The 10,506-nt window shown below is 44.6% G+C and overlaps 1 protein-coding gene across 1 annotated transcript in view; it reads left to right on the forward strand.

Moving 5' to 3' along the window:
• The window catches only part of bard1 (BRCA1 associated RING domain 1), a 41,514-nt gene extending 32,776 nt beyond the window's left edge, over positions 1–8,738 (forward strand). The window contains exons 10-11 of the mRNA XM_083777559.1: positions 7,394–7,491; positions 8,389–8,738. Of these exons, the coding sequence (XP_083633685.1) occupies positions 7,394–7,491; positions 8,389–8,724 (434 nt within the window). The 3' untranslated portion in view covers positions 8,725–8,738. The remainder of the gene's footprint in view (positions 1–7,393; positions 7,492–8,388) is intronic.
• Positions 8,739–10,506: the final 1,768 nt, after the last annotated feature.

Raw genomic sequence — 10,506 nt, forward strand, 5'->3', positions numbered from 1 at the left:
AAGCGGGTAAAAAAAGGTCTTTCGTGAGCAAAGGTTGTTTTGGTGGGAGGAAAGATTTGAGTGTATGCCGTTCAGATGTCCCTCAGAGCTGTCATCACTAACTGTTCAGTAGGGCTCTTCTAGCTGCCAATACCATAGCTTCGGCGTCATGGAATCATCAGCAGGGTTAAGCTGGGAGCAACCAATTCCCTGCAGAAAGAAACTAAAAGCTTCCAAACTCCCCCGTGCAGAAAGCTGCCGGTGTCAACCAGCCAGTTAACCCACTCTCTCTCCCAGTCCAACAGCCTCTCCACCAAGTCTCCACCTTGCAAAACACAAATTATCAAGCAATACAAAGTATACAAAATAATTCAAATAATAAAATATACCAAATGATATACCCTAACCCATTAAAACCGGGAAAGCATGCCATTTTAGCGATATGTAAGCTATACGCTATGAGTTTTTCAGAAAACTGCTTTTTCAGTTCAGACGATAGGCATTGGGCTTTATTGATAATCAATATAACGATCAAATCATCACAAGACAATTCTGTGCAGTTATAGCACAATGGTATAGTAATTTAATGCACAAGTATAATACAAGAAATGTGTTTCCATTCATGTTGGTTACTTTTAAAGAGGCAGTGCCAGGATCTTGGTACTTTTTCTGTTTTGTATTCGTTTATGGAGTTGCATACTGTTTGTTGCAGCTAATGTCTTACACCAGTAATGTTTAATAGGAGAACTTGAAGTGTTTAAAGATTGTGCACTCCTACATGATCAATGAACAAGTTGGGAGCAGCACACAGACACCCACATGCTCAGCACCAGATTCAGAACGGTGAGAGCCAGTATGTTCAGACAGATGGTTGGTGAGAGGAATGCTTTGGGGAGGGCACAAGCCGATTGTCAAGTTTATTGTCACGTCACAAGATTAGAGGTTTAAAAAAGCGGGTGAAATTACTTTCTGTACAAGACAACATGAATTGCAGTTACAAAATAGATAATCTTGAGTAGAGAGAAGGAAAATGTCAGTTAAACTTAAAACACACCAATGTCGAGCTGTGTGCTCAATAAATAAATAAACTAAAAAAAATTAAGAGACTCCTGTGAAGGTACTGTAGTTGCAGCATATATGAAATATTTATGAAGTGAGTGGCCCTAAGGTCCCAATCTGGAATGAACTGGGGTTCATTCCAGATTTGTACTCTTTCTGTACCTTTTTAAGACTTGAGGTCCTGACTTGAGGTCCTGTTCATCAACATAATAGAAGAAACTTAACATGAGATTTAGCAGATTTTTCTCAAGCACCCTTTGTGGAAGGAACTTATTCAACTTTTAACCAGTCCCCAGCATTCTGAGCTGTACGTGAGGACAGACTTTGCATTGATGCTCTGTCTTTAATCTTAGTTCTGAGATTGTATTGTCTTGATCCAGATGGACTGCACTTATTTCTGGTAAAAGAATGTCACGATTAGTAAGGTGACGGACAACCTTTTATTCATAATGGTTGATAATAGATCACGTAGCGAGGTTTTGTGCCCATACTGTTTGATACGTTTTAGATGAGCTCTTGCAGTTCCTCTCTGCAGTTTCCACCTCTGCTGAGCTCAGCAGTCGATCAAGCAGAGAGGACACCAGGGCTGGTTGGCCGATCCTTTGTTTTCAGCCTGCCAGGATGATCTTTTATACTTATGAACTGACATGACCAAAGTCCAAACATCTACGAGGAAGACGTGAACATGAAACCCTCCATAACGTCAGTGACTTGATGAAATGACATCATCAAAGTTGTTACTGTATCTCTGAGCACACACGAACAAATTATAAATCAATTCTAAGCTGGTTTTGGCAATACATGATTGAATATAGAATATTTTATTGATTCATTTACCAGTAAGACACCCTAAAGGGCGAGGTCGCGCTGAAACAACAGGTCTGGGAATGCCCATAATGAGATTATTTTTCCCAGGGCGGGTAGGGCGTAAAATGTGTGCTAATTAGTAAGGCCAGGCGGGGCCTCGGGCCAGCGCAGTTAGGGCCCATGTAGGGCCGGACCTTAATTTTCAGGCGGGTTGAGAACTCTAGTTTTTGCCTGCTGCGCTAATGACTTTGGTGTGGGTCCGTCTAGAGTTTGAATGGACAGGTATCAGTCAAAAGGGAGAAGTATTATACATATGGAATGTCAGAACAGGTCGGCTCCATATGGTGATCTAAGGGTTTGATGAGATCAGATCAGCATGGCAAGACTATTGGAGTGTTGTAACTCTCTCGTTAGAGTGTCACTGCTTCCTGTATATTTCCAATTAAAGTCTTCAGCCATATACTAGGTTTTGTCCTAGTCGTATTTACCCCCCAGCCGCCCCCAGCTACGCTGTGAGGTTGGCGTCTAAGGTGCATTCATAGCAGAAAGTGCCCATCTCTAAATTCTATTTGCACGCTCCTGACCTGAATGTCAAGTATGAGCCGAGCACCTTTTTTCCTTCCCCCAAAACAGCTACGTAAACTCTCCTGACTTCACAGAAACGCTGACAGAAGTGAGAGAGTGTCAAGTGCAAAAGACGTGCCTTTGACTAAGTTGGTTTTGAGGCAGAGTTCTAAACCCTCGCGGCCTGGGTAAGACACACAGCAAGCCTTTAATCACTCGTACCCACTACCCAGTGTTATACAGACCCTAAAGGAATTTAAGATCGCAATGAACTTAATTCAACCAACTTTCTGGCCAATCTCTGAAATATTTACACATGGCTTTTAGTTGAAATTTTAAAAACTGTTATTCATGTATTCACTGTTCTGCCTGAATCACTGCCTTTTGCCTTTTGTGTTGTAATGTTTTATGTTCTATGATATTATTCTAATTGCATTTATGTCATGAAAGGTGCTATAAAAATGTGTTTATTATAATAATCAAATTGAAGGGGAGGGAGGGTGCCGGAGATGTTAAATAGAGGAGAGGCTAGCATTGTGTTCACAGCAGTGGCCTGACTACACAAACTACTTTAAGCTATATTGCAGTCACAGCTCATGTTATGGCACGTGAATGGGAAATGAAAAGTTGTCACATGTGTCTGCTTAATATTTTTTCCGGTCTGTACATATCTATTTTTACGGGCAAATACACACACTGTAGAAACGGTTGGTTATTAGAATAGACTACATGCTATAGCCTGGAGGTAAGATTGCTTCACGGTTTGCTTCTTCGTTTCTAGGCCAACTGGGCCAAATGGTGTAATTTCTGTAATGGTGTAAAAAGTCTGCTTGGTTGATTCATTGAAAAATGTATTCACAGTATGCAGAATGGGTACATTTCAAACAAAAGCACAACTGAATACAAAAACTGTTACTGTGGACAACACGATGATAAAACAATACACTTGTTTACAACAGGGTCCATCATTTTCAATTAATCAGACGTAGACACTCCCCTTTATACGGCTGGCCCCGCCATAATGTGGTCCAGCCAAAATGTAGCCATTCCCAATCTGCCTCTGGCATCCTTGAACGACATTTCTTGCGACAAGCCGATATTCAGAGACTCTTTGCTTCAGGGGAAGTGAAAAGGACAGCCTGTCAAAGAGGTGTCTGTTGCGGTATACCCTTGACTGGTGTATCCATCAGCAGTCTCTTTACTGTGTGTGTACTGTGTGTGTGTGTGTGTGTGTGTGTGTGTGTGTGTGTGTGTGTGTGTGAGAGAGAATTAATGCCAAATGTTGTGCACACCCCTTGTGTCCCTGCCATCTTTTATTTAGAAGTTAGAAATTTCAATGTTTGTCGATGCGTGCACTGCATGCCTGTGTGTGTGTGTGTGGAACCCTCCGCGTTCCCCTGTCCTCTCCACAGCAGCTGAGCTCTTGACACATCTCGTCTCCTCTCCACAATCACTTGGGCATGTTTCTTGTGTGGGGCTGTGCACGTTTGTGTGTGTGTGTGTGTGTGTGTGCATGCGTGCACGCAGCTCTGGGCGTGCCATGCCTCAGTAGCCTGCCACTGACGGCAAGGTTCGAGTCACAGTTTGCTTCTTGCCGGCCCTACTCCTTCATTCTGTGCTGTGTTTTATTGTGGCGCTAGTGCACCCAAGCTCTGGTGGATACACATCTCTCTCTCTCTCTCTCCCCCCGTCACCCTCTGTTTCTTTATGTTAGTGTGTGACTCTGGCCCCATGCCTTCATAGCAAAGGCACAGTTTGCTTCTTGCCGGCCCTACTCCGTCATTCTGTGCTTTGTTTTATTGTGGAGCTAGTGTATCCAAGCTCTGGTGGATACACATCTCTCTCTCTGTCTCCCTCTCCCCGTCACCACCCTGTTTCTTTATGTTAGTGTGTGACTCTGGACCCATGCCTTCATAGCAAAGACACAGTTTGCTTCTTGCCGGCCCTACCTGCTTTGTTTTATTGTGGAGCTAGTGTATCCAAGCTGTGGTGGATACACATCTCTCTCTCTCTCTGTCTCCCTCTCCCCGTCACCCCCTGTTTCTTTGTTAGTGTGTGTCTGGCCCCTGCATGCCCTCATAGCAAAGCCCCTCTGGAACTGGACATGGCTGCGTTTCACTGCGGTGCACACCACAGTGAATTCGCCTTCTAGGTGTAGTTGCTGGTACTTGAGGAGGGAACTAAAGCCCTCATACTTGTGCATCCAGTGCACACGCATTATTTTATTTTGTATCTACTGCTCATTTAGGATATAAGGCAGAGTTTGAAGGGCTTGCAGATCACACTTGTATTCTGTGCAACTGTAATTAGCAGATATGCTAATGATGAGTTCTTGGTACCGGGCTAACGAACCAGTGCTGTCGTCCGGAGCGAGGGCTGGATTAACCCCCCCCCCCCAACAAGGTCTCCAAATGAAAGCTGTAATTAAGGGGGATGAGGAAATGTAATTATACCCAACCAGTGTTACTGTGTGCGTGCGTGCGTGTGCGCGTACGTAATTTGCTGGGTTTCTTTGTGTCATCTTTAGATGGCCATGTTGTGGCGGGGCATTCGCACACATTGTAACCTAATCTGTTAATGTCACTGTATCTTGCAGCCAGGCGTAACCACATGGGAAATTAAATGGCCACGGGAGGTGAAATGAATGAAGAGGGGGTTGCGTGTAGTTGTTGTGGCGAAACGCACAGGGCACCTTGTCGATCTCTATTAAGTCCGCTAGGCCATTTGCATTGACAGTATTTAATGCAAAATCTATGAATTATCATTACAAACAAGGGTATCATTTATTTATTTTAAGTTGCTGCACAGCCGTTTTAGCTTATTTTGTGTCATTATATTGTGTTTGTGTGATTATTGAATCTAAGGCAAGACGTATTTGCAATCATGTCAATGCTTTGTCAGGGATGGATCATGCTTGCCATCTTTTTCCACCCCATGTTTCAGTCATTTCAGCTGCATTGCTATTTAACTCTATCTCTACCGCTAGCTGTTAGCATAAACCCCAGCTCCAGGGGCCAGCATACACGCTGACTTTAAGAAGACAGTGTTTGCCCGCCCCCCACACACTGTTGCTACACACATTACCGTAGCATTGGAACACTCACACACTCCTTACCTCTCATCAGAAGCGTTTACATGGCGCCAGCGTCGCGGTAAAAAGGCACAAATTAAATCCGAAATGTGGATGGCAGAAAATCCACCAAGGACAGCGATCTTAGAACCAGAGTTATAATGTTTTGAAAATCTTCTCTTCCACTGCTATAGAGCACCAAAGTCACTTTCAGTAGAGGGCGTCAGTCCCCAGGTTCATGTATTTTTTTAGTTGCATTGAAATTGCCATAGGAGGATTTTTAGATTGCTTCATATAAGAACTGTGTTTGAAAAATAAACATGTCACCCCGGCCGCTTCACTCATATGGATATGAAGAATCAACTGACTGAGAGAAAACGCTAATGTTACTGCTACTGAATTAGTTACATTTTTGCTAGAAGCAGACTGTATCATATATGAGTGACTGACTGTTGCAAACGATACAGAGACACCTCCCTGACAATAACGCCGAGACAGCTTGTTTATTTTTGGACCACAACGCTTATAGTAGACGATATTAAGATCACCCCATGTTATTCTCCATAGAGAAATGACTTCCGCGAACCAGGGGAATCGTCGGGATGAGCGAGTTACGTCAGGACTTCGGTGCTCTATGCACTGTGAATATATTTCCAATCCCATAGTTGGAACGGTGGGATGTTGCTATGGGAACCGGACCAATGTTAAAGGCTTCCGTAGGCATCAACCATTATATAGATAGACTGAGTCTACGTTGGGGTACGTATATATTCAGACTTGGTATATGACGCCACCTAGCGTCGACGTATGTATATATGCGTACCTGGGAAAAATAGAGTTAACATGCACAATATACTGGTTTCCTAACACGTTGGATCCGTATGACGAGTATACCTGTCCTATAAATTAATGACGCTGGGTACGCATGACGAGCAGGGTCGTCTTAAGCCGGCGTTTGATATCGCTATAAGATTGTATGGCTGTGTTTCATTTTTGGGACCGCTCTGGTTGCTATGCACGTTTGCCAGGGCCCCGCCTGCACTGCTTGTGTTTCTCAATAGCCATTAGCTTCTGTTTTAGGCCGCGCCTTTGCACGCTTTTTTTCTCTGAAACTAATGCGCTGTCCGTGGTGTTGACCAGATAGGCGATGTTCGGAGGTCTTCAACCAGCGCGATGGGAAGGAACATTGGCGCCTTATTTTAGCTCGGTAGCATTAACGCTAATACTTTAGCATCCAAGATGGAAGCCAAAACCAGATGTGAGTCATAATGGAATAGCCTGAAAACACCCGGCACCCAAGCACCATTACTTTTGTCCACCAGATGGCACTCAATGTGTTTTAATGGTGATCCACGAAGCCTGTTTTTCTTTTGTCGTCTTAAAAAAAAAAATCAACAATCAAATAACCGAGCATTTACTGAAAAATAGCTGCATCTGAAGACTGCTCCCATATCTAATACAATTGTTCAAAAACATATTTTATCTGTGACAGCGTTGGGTCGTGAAGGCAGCTGATTTTCACTGTCACTGTGCTTGTATTTTCAGCTTAAAGAAATTCTCAAAAGAGTTTTAGTGGAAACATTCATCATCTTTTTCCTGAAAATAATATTTTTTTACTGTCACACAGCTCCAGTGAGGCAGGGTAGAGATGGAGCTTGATTCCTTTTAAGTCTTCTGTTATTCTGAACAGTAATTGCATCATTAAGTCCATCATACTGGGGATCGCGCTTGTTGTTGGTCAACACACGCAGTGATGGCAGCACTTTCATCTTAGCCACTGGCGACGATGAGTGGGATGCAGCCATCGTATATCCTCATCTGCAGCCGTCTTGCTGCAAGTCTCACTTGCTTTGTATGTGTGTGTTTTTACCTTTTTATTGGTGTTACCCCCCACCCCCCTCTGTCCACTGTTAGGGGTGGATGCATGCCTGCAGGCAGGCGGCTGGGTTCCTGAGCCTGAGTACGAGGCAGTAGAAGGCCCCCAGCGCAGCCGCATCAACAGATGCAGCTTGGTAAGTCTGAAACATGAAGACGGGCAAAGAGTGGCACTCAGACATGTACGTAGTTCTGTTTAGCTACTTGTAGAAGATGTTTACTATTACCTGAAGGACAGCAGCAGCCCGTTGAGATACTCAGCAGTGTAATACAGCGCTGTCCTTGAAACAGGATAACAAAGACCTGCCTTTCGACTGGTCCTCTTCATTTTGTGCAGTGAAAATGGTCACTGTGGAGGAGACTAGAGCAGAGTGGCACGCTATATTGGTGAAAATCTTTTCAACCTGAAACAATTGAGTTCATTGATGCTGCGAATAGAACGGCCTCAGGTGGCTCGATTTGCTTCTGTTCCTGCTGCTTAAAAAAGTTGGGGAGCGAGTCATTATGAAGTGCCAGCGCGCACACGCTACGACTCAAAACGCACAAACGGCTGTGTACCCCACACTGTACGGCTGTGTACCCCACACTGTTGGAAACGCAACAGCAGAGCAGTGAGACTGAGTCGACGCAATGATTCAGCATTAAAATTCATTACAAGAAAAAGGGAAAGGGTAACGGGGTGCCACTTTGTTCCCTCCGCCTCTGTTCTCGTTAAGACGTGAGGTTTTACCCAGTGAATCCCGCTGAATGATTAACATCTTTTAAACGGCTGGAGATAAGGGATCTAACTCCTGGCTGTTTCTCTTTCGGAGCCAGGCCTTTGATGCTGCAGAAAGCTGCTAATGTGGAACAGGGCTGCGTGAATCATGAAACGACTCGCTTGTGATGCGTTGGGCATTGGTGTCTAATTTCTCTGTCTGTCTCTTTCTCTGTCCCTCTCTCTGGCTCCCACTGCGTTCTCCCTCCTCCCCTTTCCCCATCTCGCGCGCTCCGTTTCCGTGAACCACCTCCCCCATCTCCTCTCCCGGTCTCAGCTCCCGCCCCTCTTCGACGGCTGTTTCTTCTTCCTGCTGGGCTCTTTCACGGCGCCTCCCAAAGAGGAACTCATCCAGCTGCTGAGGGAAGGCGGCGGCCAGCTCCTGATGCGGCAGCCCAAGCCCGACAGCGACGTCACGCAGACCTTGAGCGCCGCCGCCTACCATGCCCTGCCAGGCTCGGACCAGGCCCTGTGCACCCAGTACATCCTGTACGAGCCCCGGGGCCCACACAAGCCACCGGAGGTGAGGCGGGGCAAGGTGTGGTCGGCCCCCTCCTCCTGGGTCATTGACTGCATCGCAGCGTTCCGCTTGCTGCCCGTGCCCAAGACTTAAGGTGGTTGCACACTGGACACGTTTTTCAGAAAACCAATGGAGCCGCTAAAACCTTTAGTCTGGTTCAGTTTGACCACAAGTTAAACGTGTGATACCAATCAGTGATTCTTAAACATTTTTACCCGAATTTCATATGCATTAGGCCACGGACTCCTTGTAATGGGAATGGGAATTCACATGTAGCCTTGAGGCTATATGTGTAATTTTGAGACTTGTTTTGACAGTGGATGGCATCATGGACAATATCTGGACTAATGTTGCTAATACAACCTACCAAAGTTCTGAATCAATTACAGGCCAGCAGACCAGTGCGTGCGCTGTACGTGAAAGATATGTACTCATTACATTTCTGACAATAAAGTATTAAATCAATCATATTACCAAATCAAATACCACTATATATAGACCAATATGGTATTATTTGTGACGATAACTTTTTAATCTTTACACCCTAAAATAGCAGATCTACAAGTTCATAACGGGTCACGATACAACACGCTGTGAGGCTTTAGATCGGTATAAGTATAGTCTAGAATATCTAGTCTCGATATAATATTGATGCATTTACCAGCCCTAATGATACGATATGATACAACTTTATTGTCGGCTTGCACTGAAATTTGTTTTGCGTCCATGACATGTATTGATCCATGGAATGATCCTTTGAAAACTGTACTAATTTTGTTTTGTTTTTTGTGTGTTGATAACAGCTCCTAGACAGGAATACATGACTCAATGTCTGTATTGTGTTATAGACATGCTATGACAATGTATTGTGTCGTATTCATGATGTATATGTATACTATTGTGTGTTTTGTGAAGGTGTTTTCTTTTTGTATAAAAGTCATGTTAAATGCATTTGAAAATGAATATCCCTGTTTTGCACCGTGGGTGCAGCGTATTGGAATCAATTGTTTTGTGTTCTTGTCAACGGTAAAACTCAGCTAGTGCTGAGTCTTACCGCGTGAGTTAATACTCACCAGAAATAGTTAATTAACTAATTAACTCTAATTGCCAATGTGACTGGTAAAACAAAGAAACACGAAGAAAATGGGTCTTTGAAAGAAAAAAAATCGATTACAAAGCAAGATTAATTATAGAATGAGGAAATGCAAGGCAATTCATCGCTGTCAGTTCGTAGTTTCGCTGGAAAGGATGCAAAAACTTTTCTTCTCCCTATTGTCTCTGCAAGGTGTGTGCACTGTATGTGTGCGCGTGTGTACTCTGTGTGTGCATGTGTGCGTCCCTTGCCCAACCAGAACCACTACCGGTGCAAGGCAGCAGATTTCTGGCCCTGCGCCTCGAGAGGTCTCATACTGGCCATCTCCCAAGATGCTGTTTTCAATAGGATTAGTCAGGGATGCGCCTAATTGCTATTGATTGGTGCGTGCTGCATTAAATTGCTTCCCCCTTCCCTTCCCGTCCGTGGGGTGGGGGGGGGGGTAGAAGGCAATTAGTGGTGCGGACAGGACAGAAGCCCAGACTGACTGGTAATGCATTGGAATGGGGGAGGGCGGGTGAACTTGTGAGTAAATGCCCTTTAACTCACCGAGCGGCACCAAACCCTTATCCACCACAATCTTCTTTACCATCTCACTCTCTCTCCCACAGCAGCAAGACGGGTGAATAGTTTTTATCTTGACCTAAATTCACAACAGACCTCTGCCCGGTGGACAGGTTCCGTGTGTGTTTCGCAGGGTCAGCTTTAACCTATAGCAGAGCGAGTTGTATGTTTTGTTTTGTTCGACATTGGCGTGCAGAGAGGAGGAGGAGGAGGAGTGG

The sequence above is a fragment of the Protomyctophum parallelum genome (genome assembly GCF_964188405.1).
Source record: "Protomyctophum parallelum genome assembly, chromosome: 11".
In the NCBI taxonomy this organism is placed as follows: Eukaryota; Metazoa; Chordata; class Actinopteri; order Myctophiformes; family Myctophidae; genus Protomyctophum; species Protomyctophum parallelum.